At 41.6% G+C, this 21,310-nt stretch overlaps 1 protein-coding gene across 1 annotated transcript; it reads right to left on the bottom strand.

The window, feature by feature from the left end:
- Nucleotides 1-758: 758 nt before the first annotated feature.
- On the bottom strand, nt 759-10,448 carry LOC149309119 (proline-rich protein 29-like). Its single transcript, XM_089531835.1, has 6 exons — nt 10,368-10,448; nt 8,128-8,221; nt 6,387-6,490; nt 5,134-5,336; nt 3,668-3,738; nt 759-2,356 (listed from the first exon to the last, which is right to left on the bottom strand). The coding sequence occupies exons 1-6, from the start codon at nt 10,422-10,424 to the stop codon at nt 2,325-2,327; spliced, it is 561 nt and encodes a 186-aa protein (XP_089387961.1). The 5' UTR covers nt 10,425-10,448; the 3' UTR covers nt 759-2,324.
- Between the last annotated feature and the right edge of the window lie 10,862 nt (nt 10,449-21,310).

The raw sequence follows: 21,310 nt of genomic DNA, 5'->3' as shown, positions 1-21,310 counted from the left end.
GTGCTGTAGGACGGCACGGTGATGTTGCAGCTGCGCCACACCATTTGGACGTGGTGCAGCTGCAACATCACCAATGTGTGTGACATGTGGGCAGGGCCGCGCAATTATGGCGGCCCCCACACGTACTAAGGCTCAGCAGTGTGTGGTTGGTGCGCGCTACTGAGCCCTAGTTTTGGCTCCAGGCCAGTGGACAGCATCGGTGTGTATCGGGCCATAGAGAACAAATTAACCTGTTAATTTTGGAATGGCTGATGATCATACATTTTTAGTTAATTAATTTAATTAATGTATGTTCTGATTTACTCCTAAAACTGGACCTCAAGGCATATCACAACAAGATTAACTGAAAAAAATTCAGAAATTATGATTACAACGTTTAAGCTCCTGTGGAAGTGGCGGTTGCAGCAGAGGCAGGGAGAGATAGGGAGTAGGAGCAGCAAGAATAATAATGAAAGGAAGACAAAGCTAGAAATAATGATAGGGGAAAGCTGCTGGCTCATCTGAGCAGTCTTTTTCTCCAATGGCTGGTTTGAGAGACAGGGAGGGAAGAAGGGTTGGTAATAGGAGTACAATTCAGATTGGAGCTCTGAGCTAACTTTTTCTTCAAAATTAAAATGGTAAATTTAAACATATATTTTTTAAAGGCTGTTTATTATCATGTTTGGTTGTAGGTCTTAGAAGAGCAGGAATTCTGAAAGATGGATGCTGGAATTCTCCCAGTTTGTCAAAACACATAGGTTTATTTATTACATGCACACACAGCACAGACTTGTGATACAAAGCAGAAGAATGGTTTTCAGCTTCTTTGCATGCATACTGTAGGTCCCATAATAAGCAGGTAGATAATTTACTGAGTTACAAATGACTAAAGGGCAGCCATTCTTAGCTTAGGATCTCTTTGCCCACTTTAACAGAAAAGCACAGTGAAGAATTCAACCTCCATGACTGAAGACGGAAGAAAACTCAAAATAACCATAATTTAAAATTTTTTGTTAAACCACAGTTTGTCAAGCAGTTGCAAGAAAGAAGAGTCACCTTTGTACATTATGTTATGCCATAGTTTATATTAACTGTACCTTATTTCTTTAGCTATGCATTATCTCATAGAACTGTGCTACTCAAAGTGGTGATCCTTGGACTAATACTGGTCCCTGAGCTGTTGGCTGCTGGTCCCTGGCAAGTTTCCAGGAAAGAACGAAACAATTCTACCCAATGGACACAAATATACTGCAATTCCCTGGCACACTGGAAAGCAATTGCCAGTCCCCCACATTGGATAGCCTGAGAAACACAGCCATAGGCACCCAATCAACCAAGCCACTTTTCATATTTCTGATCTGTTTTCTCCCACCTCTTTTTTCTGTTCTGTCTCCAGGTGGGTATTTGTGGGAAACAAGCTGGGAACAACTCATAGTTTTGATTTCAGACATGATGATAAGCCATAATTTAAGCTAGCTGGAGTTCAAATAATAATAATAATAATAATAATAATAATAATAATAATTTGTTTTATTTATATACCGCTATTCCAAAGATCATAGCGGTGAACAGCAAGTAAGCTAATTAGCAAGTAAGCTAATTTGCCCCCAACAGTCTGGGTACTCATTTTAGCTCCCTCCTCGGAAGGATGCAAGCCTGAGTCGAGCTTGGGCCCTTTTGCTGGTCTTGAACTCGTAACCTTGTGGTTTCGAGTGAATGGCTGCAGTACAGGCATTTAACCACTGCGCCACCAGGGCACCAAATGCCAGCAATAAAATGTGGTTTCTGACCACAGCTGACTTAAAAAGCAAAAACAAATCCCAAACCACAGTTTGTTTGTAAATGTAAGTTTGGACACCATAAAAAGCCTGAATTCAACAAACCACAACTGGGCTTACTGTTATATGCAAACCTGGACAACATGATCCATAACAGCAGAACAAACAAGTGGAATAAATTTGGGCTAGTCTTTGCAGACAACACTTATGTTTTCTGGGAGTTATCAGAAAGAGAAGCCAGAGAGCAATCAGCATTTATGTATAGTTTAGTCATTTTGAAACAGAGAGCCGTCTGGTGGGTACAGGCAATTTACAGATTAGCTGTATTTTTAAAAATAAAATACACTGTTAATTTTCATATTATGCATGTGCACAGAGACAGTCTAATGATGAAGTCCTTGATGCATCTGTAGGAGCAGTACACCACCAAATTATCCATGCCATGCAATGCTTCAAGTCCTCTTGATCAACCTATGGTGCTGGAGAGATTCCAGGAGCCAGGTGAAGTTATGAGAACTGTACCGTGTTGTGCAAACGTTAGAAGAAGCATGGGGGAAATGGTCATCCTCACCTCTGTCCCTCGCTGAAATCATAGTATTCTGGAAGGAGAAACTGCTTATGTAAGAAGTTTATTACACAGAAGAGAAGCACCCAAATCCCGTAGTTAAATGGGGTTTACAGCCGGAACTATCCCACAAGAGTGGGGTTGTTTTCAGATGATGTTGCACGATTTGGGCATTAACGCGACATTACCCTGTGCAGAAAGCCCCAAAATCATGCTGCTTTTTAACTTCAGGAAAATCCCGAAGTTAAAAAGTGGCATAATTTTATAGCTTTCAGCATGGGTTAATGTTGGGTTAATGTCAAAATTGCCTGACATGTATGAAAACAATCCTGCTCTTGTGGGAATAATCCTAGAATCTAAACTCTGTTTATCCACAGGATTTGGGTGCTTTGCATCCAGTGTGATAAACTCCTTAGTCTTGACAGGACATTGAGATCTGAGAGCTTGGAAACATCACTGTTTTGGACTACATCTCCCAGAACTTGGGATGCTATTTGTGGGACTCTGGGAGTTGTACTCCCCCAAAATAACAGGAATCTAAACCAATGAAGCTTGAACAAAGTTAATGACCAAGAATAGCCCCCTGATCACTGGGAATCTCTAGAGAGACCCAGGGTAGGGCTCTTGTCTCCCAAAAGTAGAAGGGCTCTGCTCACGGAAGATTCTTCCACCTAGTTTTATGGTTCCCTTTTGCCCACATGTCACAAGTCCAATTTTTCATTGATGTCCTCAGCTGTCATAGCACCTTCTTGGGGCTGCAATGCTTTACTATACAGTTTACTATGCTTGGGTGGGAGGGCAGTCTGGCAGTTTGGTAGCACACACCTAAACCTAGATCCAATCCCTGGATTATAAACTCAGAGGAATAATTTGCAGCCAGTTGGATGGTGTTTTCTTTTTTAAAATAGAGATTTGATGCTAATGCAACCATGAATGAGCTGGATGAAAGTGAGTTTGCTTCTGCCTGCTGTTGAAGTGCTCATTCCTTTCCTAGATTCTCCTATTATATTTTCAAATTAAGCAAATATTATGAAAGTACCATATGTCTCCAATGCTCTCTCATTCAAAGGAACCTAAACTCTTCAGTGCTGCCTCATGACATCTCAGCATGTAGGAAAGTCGAGAATGTGTAACAATTTTAGTAAATAAGTGCAGGTGGAGAGGGCACGTTCATCCATGGATTAAAAGGATGTGAAGATTGAGATGGATGGGAGAGCTGCATTGTGCCAACAAAAGGGTCTTTGAGGCAAAGAGCATTCTAGTCTATGTAGGAAAGCTTGGGTAGGTGAGAGCAATGGTTGTGCCAGATAGATTAGGAAACACCCAATTCAGAGCTGTACCTTACCTGAAGCTGGTGGTATGTCAGCTGTCACCGTTCCAGTTGCACTTGGTGGTGGTGGTGGAGGAACCACTGGACTATTGCAACAAGTCAAGAGGGAGGGTTAGTAAAAGTGGGGAATGGGAAAATGAGAGAGTGTTCAGAGGAACTGTCCTATAGCAAATGGGATGCTTGTTTATCTAACAAAGAATTCCATTTTACCCAAAATATCTGCTTTCAGATATTAAACCATGTTCCTAGCCAGTAATTATAACAAAATTTTAAAATTACTGCTGTAGAAATAAACTCAACCAGCATATGTAAAGTTTTTGGTAAAATATTCCAAGCCAAAGAAGAAGGTCTAAGCAGGTGTGCCAGTTGTGGGAATTCAGTGCTTTGCATTGGTGTTCCTCCTTTCCTCCTCGAGGATTTAAAGATGCAGAATAAATTAAAGGCATACCTCAGTTAACAATGTCTAGCAGCAAAGCTCCTTTTTACAAAGTTTTTTAGACCTCCCCCTTTTCTTTATCCTCTGTCTATGGCTGCATCTGGACTGTGTAAATAATCCAGTTTGACACCACTTTAACTGCCATGGCTCAATGCTGTTGAATTCTGGAAACTGTAGTTTTGTGAGACATTTAGGCTTCTGTGTCAGAGAGTTCTGGGGCCACAAAAGATTACAATTCCCAGAAATACATAGCATTGAGCCATGACAGTTAAAGTGGTGTCAAACTAGATTATTTCTGCAGTGCTGATGCAGCCTAATTAGCAGCTTTAGCATTAGGGGTATGGTGAAGGAGAACTGGACCTCTTACCATTTCTGGAACTCTTATCATTTTGGACACCTTCCTCTGAACACATTTCACCTTTTCAATGTTCTTTCTGAATTGTGGTGCCCAGAAATGAATATAGGATTCCTGACCAAATCTTATTACATCCTTTGATCTGGACACTATACTCCTGTTCATGAAATCCAGAATTGCATTGGCTTTTTTTTTTTTTTTTTGACAAATCTTGTGAAGACTTAACATTGCAGCTCATCATTTTGAAATTCTTGAGATGAACTGCTACTATTTCACTGCTTCTGTTACCATTATGTTTTCAAATGGAAAATGTAGAATGTTTGCTGAGGTACAAATTCTGACAAAACTGCCCCCTCCCACCCTTTGGTTGTGCTCTTTGGTGTAGCTACATGGGTATGGGGTGCTCAAAAGAATGCTTTCCCAATTTCCCCTCAGTTCCCAAATTTCTAGCATTGCATTGAAAATTGTTCACAGCTAGAACTCTTATATTTGCAGTGTTCACATCCTCTTGGAGTCTTTGCCTACCCCTTTTCTTTGGTTGCTTAAGCTGTATTTCTAAACATTAAACTGAAGTTATGAGTTAACTGACATGCTAGAAACCTGGAGACTGAAGGAAAATTTCATTTGAGGGGCAGAATAGGAACTCTTATTTGAGTATCCCTCCCTCCCTGCACCCTAAGCTATGCTCACCCATCTTGTCTGCCAGGTGTCTGTGGGTCTGGGCCTACATGGCGAATGGTTGGATGTTGCCGTGGCCAAGTGGATTGCTGAGATGTGGATGGCCATGCCATGAATGGAAGGGTGCCTGGATAAGGGGCATAATGGTGGTGAAATACACAGGGAGTAGGGTCATCCTCTTCATTATCTTCTATTTGCCAAAGAACATGGGGCACCTGAAAGAAAACGTTGAAAACCTTGATAAATATCATTTGATCCATTATTCTGCATGCTTCCTCCACAGGGAACCTGCATCTTTTCTTTTCTAGTAGAAAAAAAATATTTCGTGGAGTGTGAATGCTATCATGGCAGGACATTGAGTCCCACTTAGCAGAATAAGCTGTAAACCAATCCCCTCCCATGGAACAGGACTAGCTTGTTCATTTGGGGGATTAGTCAAGTGATACATGAATGCCTAAAGAAGGACTTCTAGTTAACTACGAAGTCCAAAGTCTATAGGAGCCTAACTTACTCTACTGTTTGAGTAGGCAAACAACAGAAAAGAAAAACTTAAGTAACCTCTCCCCTTTGCTGGTCCATTCCAAATTTCAGAGTCTTATCCCATGACAAAAGAAAGCTGAGAGGCAGTGGGAGAAAAGCAGCTTTCTCTTTGGCTCTTTGCATGCTGCTGAAGCATTTATGTTCTCTTTCTGAGGGAGATGGTTGTAAAAGTGTGCCTTTTGTTGCACTGGGAAAAAACAGTTTGTCAAAAGGCACACTTTTGCACCCATCTCCCTCTGGAAGGAGAATCAAAGTGCTACGACGTCATGCGGAGAGACAAGGAGAAAGCCATTTCTCTCTAGCTGCCTCTTGGCTTTCTTTTGTCATGTGGTAAGGCTCTTCTGTGGCTATTTAGGAATAAAATTAAAAACAGAATCATATACCTATCAGGTGTAGTTTGATTCCATGTCCAAGCTTTGGATTGGCATGCATTTTCAATTTTTACTCTTCAACATAAGCTTGGAGGGACAACTTTTTTAAAAAATGGTACGATGCAGTTAGACTTAAATACTTTTAGGACCACTGATTTAATCTGTCAAAATCTTAACTTGTCCTGATTACATTTGGTTGAATTGTGCTAAAAAAATAATGTGTCAGATTAGTTTAAATAGGGATGTAGAATTTATCTGGTAAAGTAAACTAAGGCTTTTGTTGAATCATGAAGGCCAGTTTTAATGGGACATTATAAGGAATGTATATTTAACATTGCATTTCTAGCTACCTACCTGTTCAGGATTGTTTCCAAATTGTGCCGCTACTGACATGGCCATGTTATTCATTACAACCTGGTGCATTTGGGCATTTTGTATCATCATCAGCTCCATTAAGTCTACCCAAAAATAAGAACACAATAATAAAATTAAAGTATGGCCCTATACAGGGAGGAACTGCAGAAGCTTTAGAGCAGAAGTGGGCTATTGTCACAATCCTTTACAGCTCTGCCTACACTATGTTGAGGCATAAGTAACCCATCCAGATTTACCATACTGCCTCTGATGTCCCCCGCCCTGTAAAGTCATTCTATGACTGCTAGGGAACAGGCTGCAGAATGGTAGGGACATAGCAAAACGAGAAGCATCTAGCTATATCCTTATAGCCAGATGCAAAATGATTAAATCAGTGCTGAGATCCCTCAGGGTCCTTTAGAGATCTCAGCAGCACCATACTCATTTCATGTCTAGCTACTGGAGCATACCCAAATGTTTCAATGATCCTGCCTCCTCTCCATAATGTACAGGGTCATGTGAGGATGAATATTTCCTCCATCCTTCCTGAGCTCCCTAAGTCTCCACCCTTTACTAAACATCCTCTGAAGTCTCCCACATGGCTTCGTGGGGAGTAGGCAGAATCACCTGGTTTATGGGATTCTGATTCCCATAATTCATGAAGAGCAGGCAGGATCGCAGAAGCATCTCCCTGTAGCTAGACATGAATGAAATCAGCACTGAGGTATGCCACGGTACTCTGGAGGTCTGTGTCACTGTAATACTTTTGCATCTGGTTACAGGGACATTGCCAGACATTTCTCTGATCTTGTCCACTTTTCACAAGATAAGGAATAGTCATGTGGGGAGATGGGGTTCAGTAACGGGGTGGTTGTATATAGCTCAGCCTAGTATAGGTCTGAATGTGATTGTTTGAAGAGGGTTATATTTACTTTTGTCTACTAGTCTTTCTATCTTGTATTACTATCTATTGTTTTATATGTATTTTGTAGAATGTACGCCATTGGCAGGTTTCCTTTTCATCGATTTTATTGTTTGTATGTGCAGCACTGCATAAATCTACAGCGCTATATTTTTTAAAAATGGGTTTATTGTACTAGCTGAAGGCCATGACAATATGAGTTTATCAAAAAGCATAAAACATTTAACATTTAAAACAAAAGGCACAGAATACAAAGGACAAAACATTTAATGTGCAGTTAAAAATAGTTAACTGTTAAAAAGGACAAAAGGAAAAAGAGACACCTTTCCTAAATATTAGTAAACATATATGATATAATCGTAAAATCTAATTAATACTTGGCATCTCCCTGGCAATTTATGGCAATTTTGTTTAACTTTCTCTTTCTAATCTTTTTTGCAGCCATGGCAAAAACAGCTACTCTATGTGTTACATAGTCATTGATGTCACTCAATAGGAATTGGACCAAATCAAGTATAATAATAATAATAATAATAATAATAGAATAGACCTTTGATTTGGGATCATGTAATACATTCTACTCTATTAAAAAAAAGAAGGATTACTTATGCCATGACTTGGAAAATTTGGGTAGGCATCAATTCCATTTCTTTTAACTGGTCTTAAACTGCCTTGCTTTAACTTATTAAATATGTATTTAGTTTATTTACTTTACTCTTTGAAATTGTTTTAAGTTAATCAAGTTGATTTTTAGATATACAGAGTCATATAAATGCCTTCATAAATAGAAATAAATAAATAAATCAGTTGGATTCCTACCTTCTCTAATCTGTTCTTTTCTGTAGGATGGAGGAAAGGCTGATGGTATCCAGGGCACCTGCTGGAGAATGGTCACCTCAGGCTGTTGAACAATCTAAGAAAGCATGACATGAAAACTATGAATCGGGGCCCTTTCACATTACACAGTTATAGCACTATGATCCCACTTCAGGTGCCACTGTAATACCCTATAGAATCCTGAGATTTCTAATTTGGTGCATCACTAAAGTTCTCTGGCTGAAATTATGGCCAGGATCCTTTTGGGGATTTATGTATGCATAAACACTGTAGTTAGGTTGTTATGCATCTAATCCTATCCCAATCCCCTCAACCCCCACTTACCGGGCAGCAATTTCATGGGTGTCTGTTCTCCTGTCATTTAGGAAACAAATGATAGTTCCATCCTCTCCTGTAAGTGATCACTGGTTTGACAGGCAGAAGCAAGTCCCCTTTTAAAATTGCTCCTCATGCTGGAGATCTTATGTATGGATTGTGAACATGAAACAGTCACAAGTACGTAACTCTAGGATGTGCATTCATAACTGCTCAACATGATTCCAGCCTCAAAGTGACTGCTCTAAACTGCAGATCCCAGGATTTCATATGATGTTGCCATGGCAGTTAACATGAAACCATAGCTCTGTAGTTTGAAATAACACCAAAGTCTTTGAGAAATGAAGCTTCATCCAGCTTTCTTTTAGGGTTAACCTTTTTTTCCTGGTTAAGGTAAAATCTTTTCGTTTCACCTTCTTCTGCAGTCAGTTTGAGGTTAAGTTTCTTTTGTACCAATCATGGAAAAAAGTGGACTTCAGTAGATTTTTCAAAAACATTAAATTAGTTCCTCCCTATTTGCATTGCTCAAATTCATTAGATAACAGCTGTTCCCTGGAGAGAGAACTGTGTCATGTTGCAATACAAGCTTGCCACAAAGGTGGTAAACCTTAATTGAACATTACTATAGTTGAATACACAAAGATGAAAATTTAGACTTTTAATAGTGGTGCATTTAATGTTGTTGGTCAGGAAGGATGCATCTGGAAACAACAGTTACTCACACTTTTAAAAAATTCCCTCTATTTTCAGTCTGAAGAAATGTGTGAAGTTTGATACATTTCTCTCAAAAATGGTCAGGAACAAAATTCTTACCCATCCTTAGCTGTGTAATTCCATTCTTTTGGAGATTGTCAAGGAAAATTGGAATCAGTATTTGGTAGAGTTTCTTTAGAATAGGGCTTGGGAAACTTTGGCTTTCCAACTGTTTTAGTCTAAAATTCCCATAATTGTACCCCTGCCCACAACCTTCTGTCTCTTCCTATACTATACTTTCAGTCTCCATTTTAAATGGAGGGGGGCTGTAATTAAATGTGGTGCTGACATAAAGTGCACTATGAAAAGAAAGAAGTAGTCTTAGGGTGAATTTCAGTCCAATTGCAGGTAACAACCAACACCGGGGGTGTGGAGGTGGGGGGTGGGGGTGGGGATGCCACCCAACCATTTCCAGTACAGGAAGCTTCTCCAGTTTTCACTCTGGCAACACTAACTACACTCTGCTTCTTCAGCTACATAAAATGCACTAGCAGTTTGTACAGTCAGCCCTTTATATCCATAGATTTTTTTATCCACCAATTCAACCATCCACAGTTTGAAAATGTTCCCAAAAAATATAAATTCCAAAACACAAGCTTTGATTTTGCCATTGCATATAGAATCATAGAGTTGGAAGAGACCACACGGGCCATCCAGTCCAACCCCCTGCCATGCAGGAAACCCAAATCCAAGCATTGACGAACACTATTTCAGTACACCATTGTATTTAATGGAACATGAGCATCCATGCATTTTGATATCCATGCGGGATCCTGGAAGTAAACCCCAGTGGGTACCAAGAGCCAACTGTATTTTATATGCCACCCAGCCTCCTATTATTGTTGCATGCCTCCAAGTTGTTTCCAACTTATGGCGACCCTAAGGTAAACCTATCACGGGACTTTCTTGGAAAGTTTCTTCAGAGGGAGTTTGCCATTGCCATCCTCTGAGGCTGAGAGAGTGTGACTTGCTTAAGGTTAGCCATTGAATTTACATGACTGAGCCAGGATTACCCATGTTGTTGTGTTGTTTTGGCTGAATGGCTGTGGGGATGGTATAAACTGGGACATGCACCAGTGATTTTTCTCATTGCTGCTCATGCAAGGTGGTCCTTCAGTCCCCTCTTACCTCCCCAGATCACAGAAGTGACTTACTGGTTGCTGAATGAAGTGCACTTTTGGGGAAGCAAAACCTGGCCGCCCTGGATCCATAGCAAGGGCCCTGCTGGAAGGTAGAAGCACAAGAAGCAGGAAGAGTAATCGGTGTGGTTGCTAAGGAAGCTGCATCCAAACACAGTTAGCCAGTCTGCAGGTGTCCTTTCACTGAAGTTGCTTTTTAAACGGCTGAGTTACAAGAATCAAGGGTGATTTACACAGTCAGACAATATAATAATATACAGTACTACACATTTAATGTAATGCATCCATTATTAGATATAATTATATGCCACAAATATATACTTGCATATTCATGTATATAATTTTCTTGGGTCCCCGACACTCATAATTCCAAGGTCTAGAATGATCACTAGTTTAATTTGCAATCTTATTTTTAAATTACTTTCTTTCTCACCGATTTTGTCCAAGTCATAATTAACCGGGGGGAGAGCAGTTCATCCAGCAAGTAGCCTTTGGGGTATAAGTGCTCCTTGTGAACTCTTGTGGGCTTTAGCTTAATTTTAAAAAGCATCCTGAAAGTAATCAACTCAGACTAGTATATCCCCCAATTGTCTCAATTTGACAGGGATAGTCCAGATTAATTCTCTAATGTCCCAACTTTTCTGCAACTTTTAAAATGTCCTGATTTTTCTCACCTCATCCCACTTTACCCCTTTGTCCCTTCAATTGCTGTAAATTGAGTTCAAAGGGCAAAAGCTGTTTGCACTGACTAGATTAACTCTGGGCCTATACAGACTGGCACTTTGTGCCAGCCTGTGGGTGGAGTTAAGGCATAGCATCCAAATGTTGGATGCCCTAACCCTGCCCCCAGGGCACCATTTTGGCGTGCACTGGTCTACACAATGCGCACCATCATGATGCCCCTCTGGTGCTGCATCCACATGATGCAACACTGAAGGAGCATCATAAAGCCATGCCACCGTGGCTATGGCACCCCTTGGAGAGTGGGAAAAGGAGCTGCTTTTCGCAGCTCATTTTTGTGCTCTCCAGAAGCCGGATCACGGCCATGGTGTGAGGCGGCCATGGCCCCAATCTGGCCAGTAAAGGGGCAGCCTGTATAGCCCCTCAGAAGGAGGGAGAGAAAGGAACACCATCTTCTCTTTCAGGCAAAACCAAACTGCTGCAGTCAAAACCAAACTGCTGCAGTCTCTCCTAGTTCATGTGTTCTTCTTTATTAATAACTTTTACCATTGTGTGTGTGTGTGTGTTGAATGCCTTCAAGTCCTTTCCAATTTATAATGACCCTAAGGAAAACCTTAGGGGTTTTCTTGGCAAGATTTGTTCTGATAAGGTTTGCCCTTGCCTTTCCCTGAGGCTGAGAGAGTATGAGTTACCCAAGGTCACCCAGTGGATTTCCATGACTGAGCTAAGAATTGAACCCTGGTCTCCAGTATCATAGTCCAACACACAAACCAGTGGCATCATCAGGGGGATGCGAAGGTGTGGGCTGCACCAGGTGACACCCAGCTGAGTGCAACCCTTCTGCTGCACGTCATTTTACTCATGAGTAAACTGGCGTGCAGCAGAGGACGAGCCCTTTTGTCCCTGCCCCCAAAAGTCCTGCCCTCCACATCATTGACTCAAACCACTATGCAATACTATCATCTTGACCACACTCAACCACTTTGATTGTTTTTGTCACAGAAAAGCAGGATACAAATAAAAGTTTTATATCATCATCATCATCATCATCATCATCATCATCATCATCATCATCATCACAGCTTGCATCTGTGAAATATTGAAGAGTATTTATCAGACTGTGGAGAAAGTGGGAGAGAGGTGATGATGATGATGATGATGATCATCATCAGAAATACAACCGTACAGAATCCTGGAATTTATAGTTGGGTGAGGTGCTTAGAATTCACTACCAGAGAACTCTGCTATTGTTGAAGCAAGTGCATTGAAAACACTACAAATCCCAGGATTACTTAAAACAGAGACATGGCAATTAAAATGGTAGTAAACTGTCAAAATTGTGCAATGGAAACATCCCAGTTCTCCACAATTAAAATCATAAGGTGGTGAAAAATGCTAGGAATTGTATTAATGAAGGAAGCTGGTCTGAACCACAGCTCAGGAAGAGTCAAGGCTTTAACTTTTCCTCCTGGTTCCATAACAGCAATTATTCCCAACCCTCCCAGACAAACAAACATCAACTTTGGAAAATATAACAGTTTTCTTAATAGCTATATATTGCACTCCCTCCTATTTTTTTTTCCAGGGCCTTACAGTGGGGAAAGGAGGGTTCAACCTCCCCTCTTCCATACGGTGTGGTCCCAATTCCACTTGCTTCCAGGCTTGGTTTTAATTAAAAATAACAAGAACACCCAGACATGGCTTCAGGCTACATATTTAAAACAACTGTGCAGTTAGGTCCCTGCTGACTAATTCCTATTTTGCATTTTTCTAGAAGGATCAGCTCTGTTTGCTTCTGTGTGTCAGCAAGCCTCTGTGCTGCTAGTGGTCTTTTGCATAAGGAACAGCTCCAGCCTTATTAGTTTGCAAAGAACTTTCTCTGATATTGCCATTATAAAATTGGACAAATAGCATACCCCCTTAATATTTCACAGATGAAAACTGGAACTTGTGTGGACAAGCAACATCAGAGTGTGGTCAAGATGGCAAAATTTATTAGTGAGGAAGAACCCATGGGCTGGGAGAGGCTGCAGCAGTTTGCTTTTGCTAAGTCTGCAAGGAAGAAGAAGATTTTGCCTTCTCCCTGAAATTACTGTACTTAATGTCAATTTTATTTGTATTTTATGATAATTTAAAAAAGATCATTTAAAAAACAACAACAAATTACCATACAGCTTTCTTTCAGGTCCATTCCTATTTCTTGATATTAGGTCCAATGTTTGTGCAGTAGCCAGCCAGCAAGCAGCATTTACCCGAGCTGCACCCAGCTCCCCGCCACCTTCTCCTCAGCCTCTCATGTATGAATACATCAGTGGCAGCACACTAGGCCTACTCTTCCCTCTCACCTGTGCCAGCATTACAGCAAAAGGAATGCCAGTTGGCTGCCTGCTTGGCTGCTACTCCCAGGGTGACTGGGTGCAAAGGGACCAGTGCGTGAGCAGCCAGTTGAACATCTGGTCACTTTTGGAGCAGCAAAAGAGCAGCTGACTGAGCAGTGACTAAGAAGTCTCTCACCCATACCAGCCTTGTGGCAAAGATTGTCGCAGTTAAGGCTTCTTGCCCTGGTGGTGCAGTGGTTAAATGCCTGTACTGCAGCCACTCATTCAAAACCATAAGGTTGCAAGTTCAATACCAGCAAAAGGGCTGAAGCTCGACTCAGGCTTGCATCCTTCTGAGGTCACTAAAATAAGTACCCAGATTGTTGGGGGCAATTAGCTTACAGTTGTAAACCGCTTAGACACTGTTAGTTCAGTATGAAGCGGTATATAAATGAAGCTGTTCGTTTCTTGGTTGCTGCTCAGCTGTTGCTCAGTCACTGCTTTCTTTGCACCCAGTCACCCTGAGAAGTGGCCAAGAAGCCTCTTGCCTGTGCTGGCCTTGTGGGCCTATTTTAAATTGATTTCAATTTGTATTTTTAGCACTGGTATTTTAGTTTTTAATGTAAGAGATAATGTGATATGTAATTTTAGTTATGTAAGTGTAATGAATGTACTTATTTATGTATTCTATGGTAACCCGCCTTGATCCTTAAATAAAATAATAATAAATAAAATCTATTATTATTATTATTATTATTATTATTATTATTATTATTATTATTATTTCTTGGTCACTGCTTGAGAAGCTGCTCAGTTGCTGCTCCCAAGGTGACCAGGTGCAAAGGCAGAATTTTTTTTCTGACGAGGAAGGACTCTAACTCTGAGAGAGACGAAAGAGGTGAAGGACTCTTTTGCAGAATTGACCCTGAATACTGTTCCTTTCCCCGCTTCCCTAAAGCAGTGGCATCTAGGGGCCTATCACTAACTCCTTCTTCTTCCTTGTGGTGGTGGTGTTGGCCAAGCATGCTCGGCATTGTCTTTCTTTGTGGCGGCAGTGCCTCCTCATGAGGAGACTGCCACTGCTGTGGGGAAGCAGGGTCAGGGGCACCCCCCTCCCCCATAGTAGGAGGACAGCCTGATTGAGTGTCACCCCTCTTCTTGGGTGTCACCAGGTGTGGGCTGCACCACAGTACCCCCTAGTGATGACACTTCCCCAAAGACGTGCCTTCCCCCCACACAGGAGAGTATCATATGGGGACCGGCACGGGATGGGACAGGACGGGAGCAGATCGCTCTCCTGTCCTTATCCTGTCCATGACTGCAATTGTGCAAAAGACATTAATAATAATAATATGTTTTATTTATATACCGCAATTCCAAAGATCATAGCGGTGAACAGCAAGTAAGCTAATTAGCAAGTAGCTAATTTGCCCCAGCAGTCTGGGTACTCATTTTAGCGACCTCGGAAGGATGCAAGCCTGAGTCGAGCTTGGGCCCTTTTGCTGGTCTTGAACTCGCAACCTTGTGGTTTTGAGTGAATGGCTGCAGTAACCACTGCACCACCAGGGCTCCTAAAATAATTTGTTTTATTTATATACCGCTTTTCCAAAGATCATAGCGGTGAACATCAAGTAAGCTAATTAGCAAGTAAGCTAATTTGCCCCCAACAGTCTGGGTACTCATTTTAGCTCCCTCCTCGGAAGGATGCAAGCCTGAGTCGAGCTTGGGCCCTTTTGCTGGTCTTGAACTCGCAACCTTGTTCACACATGTCGTGCTGATCCTGTCATTGTCCTGTCAGTGAAGTGGAATTGTATTAATAGGTTCTTCTGTTAATACAAAATGACAGGAAATGAGGAGATTATTCCACTTCACTCACAGGACAATGACAGCATGATGTCATACGAAAGTCTTTTGCATGATTGTTGCCATTTGTGCTTCCTGAATGGGACAATGTCCAGATCGGTGCAACATCATGTGAAAGTCCTTCCCGTGATTGCGTGGGAAGGATGGGACAACGATGGGGAAAGGACAGGATAGAGACATCCATTTCTTTATCTGATAATCTCCACAGCTTCAAATTGTCCTCTCCACATACATTGTTTCTTCTGCTACCCCTTTTCTTAGTCTGTCCAATGAAAGGAAGCAGGAGCAGTAGTGCAACTCCAACCTGCCAGCCAAGACGTGGCAAAACTGACAAAGGCCCAGTACATATGGGCCCTTTGTGACGCCCTCATCACATGCTAGGGTTGCCTGGGGCACAGCACCCACACGCTCCACAACCCTAGCACGTGATGAAGGCACTCATTACGCCACAGCGCAGCTTCAAAAGAACTCATTTTTTGTGGGTTCTTTTTCTTGCAGAGGGAAGCCACACGGTTTGGCAGCTGTGACTTCCCTCCGCAGGAAAAAAGGTCGCTGCTGCTCTGGACCTTAAATCAGGTATGTACTGGGCCAAAGTTTAAACAAGGTCCCAAATATGGAAGCTCCTTTTTGATGCTGCTTCTCCACCACCACCACGTGCTCTAACTTCTCATTTTAAAGGCCACTGGTTCCCCTTGTCTTTGTTGCTCACCAATACTTTGAGTCAAGGCCCCCCTGCTACCCTCTTTCCTCTCATTGCCCCCCCCCCCATCTTTCCACTGCCCCAGGGGGCTGTACTACCCACTTTGGGAATCACTGCTCTAGATTATACATTCATACTGCCTTAGTGAATTCCAGCTAATATAATGTAAAATATTATACAATATACTATAAAACACTATTGTAAAATCAAATTGGTTTTGTCAGTCTTGCTTGAAATTACTGTACAGCTTTTTCTCAGGTCCATGGTGACCGCACAAACTCTGTATTTACATCCACCTCCTCTCCGCAATGCACATTATAGCTAAGGCAGATCCAAGCTAACCCAAAACATAACACTGATGTGGTCACCTTGACCCACCATAACTGCTCACCCTACCCACTTCACTGGGTGGTTAATAGGATAAAAATAGGATGTCGAGAATTAATGTATTCCAGGAAATAAATGGAATGCAATTAATTAAGAAAGAAATAGTTGGAAAAAACACACACATTATTATCATAATGAAATCCATTCATTCCAACAGCCTTTTAGAAAGTCTCAAGTTAAAGTCCTATATACATTTATTTAGGAGGAAAGCTCACTGAACTCACTTAGGTTTACTCCTGAGTAGATATGTTTGTGACTGCATTATTAATGTGAAAAGAAGATTCTTAAAAAGACCAAAGTACGCAGCCACTAAATCTCTCCCAATGCTGGATCCATACAAGTTCTGTCCTATGGCACAGTGCAGCTTTGTGATTGGCTTTCCCAATATTTAAATTTTAAAATATGAAAAGCAGTTGTAGGAAAAAGGGCTAGGGGATCGAAACTGTCTTAAAGCAACAGTGCTGGAGAAAGATCTCTCTTTCCCTCTACCCCCACCCCACAGTTTTTCTTTGATTCAGATACTCCTGAATCAGATACTCCTGAGGGTAGGATTATTGATACCTATGTTTGTTTCTCTAGTAAGCAGATACTGGAGTTTATCAGACTCAAGTTTTGGACCCTGCAGTTGCTCTAAGGAAGTGTAAAGAACATTGCGAAATGACTGTTTCATGCAATGTCTTACCACATTGCTTGCTTTTCCGTCATTCCCCCGTAACGTTATGTTAACGCTACAATTGCACGAAAGTTGCAATTTGCGTGATGTGAAACCATGCATAGCGGAACTGTCTACTACACCAGCGCCTTCCGTTTCTGTCGAGCATTTCGCATCAAAATCCTTGTGCATGCCCTTTGGAGGCTTTGGTGGCATCGTGACCTTTGTGCTTCCGGGTTAGCGAGGGGTTTTCCCCCCATCTCTAGGGTCCTATTTAGCGGAGGGGAGGGGGAGAAGGAAAGAGCCGAAGGAAAAAGGGGAATCTGGATGCAACAGGTGACAGAAGGCAAAAGGGCAAATCAGGGTGGCTTTTGGACTGCAAATGCAGTATTTCCCCCGCATTATTTTTATTATTAAATATATACACCCCTGTCTTTATTTTTATTTATTTTTTCATTATTTTTATTATTAAATATACACAAAATGAGCGCATGTTTTGTTGTGTTTTTTTGCTGAGGAATATATATATATGTGTGTGTGTGTGTGTGTGTGTGTGTGTGTGTGTGTGTGTGTATTTGCCCTTTGCAACAGTATCCCTTTGCTGGAAGTCAGCTAATAAAAGTGAAAGGGAACAATAAAAGGGCACTTTTTTCCTTGGAGAATCCATGCTAAAATGCGAATGTTACAATCAAATGTTACATTTGTTGCTGTTGTCAATTAGGCAATTGGCAAAATGATACATGCTTTTGCAAGGAATTCAGGGACAGCTCTGAATTGCTTTTAAAAGTCATAAAAGAAAGCATGACAATCGCATCCTTTTCTGGCATTTACGATGATGAATTTATTATTATTATTATTATTATTATTATTATTATTATTATTACATGTGCAAGAGGCATTCTGGGGTGGCAAGGAGTGGGGGATACAGGATGCATTATTTTTAATATTAAATATATACACCCCTGTCTTGATTTTTATTTATTTTTTCATTATTTTTATTATTAAATATATACATCCCTGTCTTTATTTTTATTTTTCCCATTATTTCTATTATTAAATATAAACACCACTGTCTTGATTTTTAGTTATTTTTTCATTATTTTTATTATTAAATATATACACCCCTGTCTTGATTTTTATTTATTTTTTCAAATAAATAACCTCACAGCTTGGAGGTTCCCTTTTTCTCTCTACGCTGCCGCTCTTTGGATGACATTTGCAGCCTCCTTGGTGTTCATGCAGGGCAGAGGAATGGGGCTGGAATGGATGACCCTTAGGGGCCCCTTAAATTTGCAGCCTCCTCGGTGTTCATGCAGGAAAGAGCGACCCCGCCTCCCCTGGGGTTGTCCTGAAAAAGGAAGGCCACCGGAAGGGAATGGGGTGAAAAAGCATCCCTGCATCATGGGAACTTTGCAATCAGTAACTTTTGCGTTGCATTGCGCTGCTGCCTACCACACCAAACCATTTTGCAACACATTCGCAAGGATAATGGGAGACAAAGGTCTGACTTCCCTTTTTCCCCATAATGCCCAAAAAGGGGAGGAATGACGCTAAAACTACGGGAGCATTGTGCAACGGGCTCCCATAGAAATAAATGGCGTCTGGAAGAACATCACACTTTCACGTTATTGCGCAACATTGGTGACGCTAACATTGCGTGATAGGCAGGGAAAATCGCCAAAAACTCATGTCTGATAAACTCCACTGTCTAGTGTAGATGAATTGGCAGGAGATTTAGGGCTCAAGTAAACAATAGTGAAGGATGAGTGCTTAGATCTCTAGAAATTTGGTTTTGAAAATGCTTAAAACAAACAGTGATAACTTTTTGAAGGGGGGTGTCCATTTTTGACTGAAGCATCAGCAACAATGAGGGAAAGATGTTCAATGACTCTTGCATCACTTTTTTCATAGCATAGCTGGCTATTGCTTCAGAGATGGTCTGGACTGCTAATGTCATGGTGGGAGGGAAGGGAGAAATGTTAAACTCAGATTAAAATTAGAGTCTGGCCACCATTATTTTAAAGTGGAATAGTGGTGGAAATCATGCAACCTTCTAGATGTTGGTAGACTATGGTGCGATCCAGATCGGTGCTTTGCGCCGGCCTGGTCATGTAATAGGGTTGCCCAGGGGTGGAGTGTTCACATGCCCCATAACCCTAGTACGTGGTGGCACTGTAATCATGGCGGCCTCCCATCTACACGGGGGCTGCCATGATTACGTCACGCACATGCCATGTCCAAACAGCGCAGCATGTGCGTGACATCTCTGCGCTGCCCCAGGCCACTTATGGTAGCCTGGCTGCGGCATGAGAAGGAACTCTGAAACAGAGCTCCTCCTGGGTGCATGCCTCATTCCCACAGCCACCAAATGGCCCCTTTCTCCCATGGCTGTGGCTCCCAGGGTGTCCAGGGGCATGAAGCCCCAAGGACACCCCTTTTCCATGCCACAGAGAAGCGGCATTTTGTCGCTTCTCCGTGGTTCGGACAAACTCCGGATTGGATCACAAGGCTGCCAGTGAGGCTGCCCTGCCCCGAACCCGGAGCTAAAAGGGGCGGGTGCAGACTGTACCAAAGGGCCGGTATGTACCGCGCCTATAACTTCCAGCAGCTTTAGCCAGCCTAGCCAATAGTGCTAGGAGCTGGATTCTAGCCTCTCACTCCTATTTTAATGCTAAGGAGGGGGAAATAAAATAATGAGAGCCAAGCAGAGACCTCCTCCTGCCCCACATATCACCTCTGTGGTGGTCCTTAGATCAGAATGTAATGCAAGGGAAGGATTATTATTCCCATTGGTGGTCCCGTCCCAGAGATTTCCTGGTTGCTTTTAAAGAGAAATTGAAATGGACTGAAAGATCTATGACTGCATTATATAGAGTCTGGCTTTCAGTTGGCTGGGGTGAGCACTTTAAGGTCACCTATTTGCTGAATGGAATTGTGCAGTCAAGCAATGCAAGGATGCACTATATCGCTGATCAATACAATTCCTGTTAGTGGCTGGATTGGAGCCATGGATATTTTGTATCTTCTAAGCTTCCCAGGTCACTGTTTGTGCATAAATGCCACTTAGACTATATTCCGTAACAGATACCATGGATGCTGATGATGTTATCTAGTAAATAAAACGATGTGGTGTCAATTATCCATGCTCCAGTAACTACTGGGTTACACTACTGCAATGCACTAAATTGAGGCTATCCTGGAAGACAGTCAGTTAAAATAGTCTGCCTTACTGCAGTTAAGGCACTGTTTTACACTGTTTCTATCATTTCGCGGCTTTGAAAAGTTTGTTTGAAAGTCTGTATGCATTTAGGTTTCTCCTAGTACAGGCAATTTTAATATCTATACATATTTGCAAGTCATTTTCCTAAAATCATGCATTTTTAATATTATGACAGAGATTCTGCATGGGGCATTCAGCTCTGCTTTTGTAAGTATGCTTTGCCTCCTGATCCCATCCCTTAAAATCCACCTCAAAAGCCAAAAAGTCTGCAGTGCTGGTGAGTGGGGCGCTGAAGGATGACACATCCAATCCACTTCTGGTAGCAAGTCACAGTGCAACATGAAGATGAGGATGTGACAGAACCCCATAGGGACCCTTGATTCTGCATGTCTCACCACAGCTCACTAGTAGAGGAGTTGGGTGCATCTTCCTTCAGCCTGCTTGTTAGCACTGCAAACGTCTTTCTCTTGGTATGGCTACTTGGCTTTTAATGTGCAATGATTCCATGATCATAACTGTGAATATGAAACAAGTTATTTAAGGGTCTTAAGGGTAGCTTATGACATTGTACCTGCCCAAGAGATATGTAATACAGTCTGCCCTCAGTATCCACAGTTTTTTTATTCACAGATTCAACCATCTATGGCTTGAAAATATTTTTAAAAATTTTAAAATTCCAATAAACAAACCCCGATTTTGCCATTTTATATATGTGACACTATTTCACTATGCCACTGTATTTAATAGGACTTGAGCATCCATGGATTTTGGTATCCATGGGAGTTCCTAGAACTAAACCCCAGTGGCTACCAAGGGCTCAATGTATTTACAGTAATATACATTTTGTGTTCATTTTTGCAGTCAGTGAACAATTTCACAACATTCAGAGAAGTACAAAATTAATAGGATAACTGGTGTGGGGGCAAAAACAAACAAACAAACAAACAAACAAACAAACCCAAAACAAAAAACCTGAAATTTTTATCCGTTTCAGAACAAAAGATGTTGGGAGAGAAGGTTAAATTTTCTCTACTCACATGTGGTCAGTCTGATTTGGATCAGCCCCTGCCATGATATTTACTTGAGTATTCCCTCCCTCCCAAAAAAAGAACATCTTTCAGCTGTGTGTTTTGCATT

This window comes from Sceloporus occidentalis, unplaced genomic scaffold (assembly GCF_023333645.1).
Source record: "Sceloporus occidentalis isolate IW3139 unplaced genomic scaffold, rSceOcc1.0.p SCAF_7, whole genome shotgun sequence".
In the NCBI taxonomy this organism is placed as follows: domain Eukaryota; kingdom Metazoa; phylum Chordata; class Lepidosauria; order Squamata; family Phrynosomatidae; genus Sceloporus; species Sceloporus occidentalis.
The sequence above is the reverse complement of the archived record's forward strand: the minus strand, read 5'-3'. Positions and strand labels throughout refer to the sequence as shown.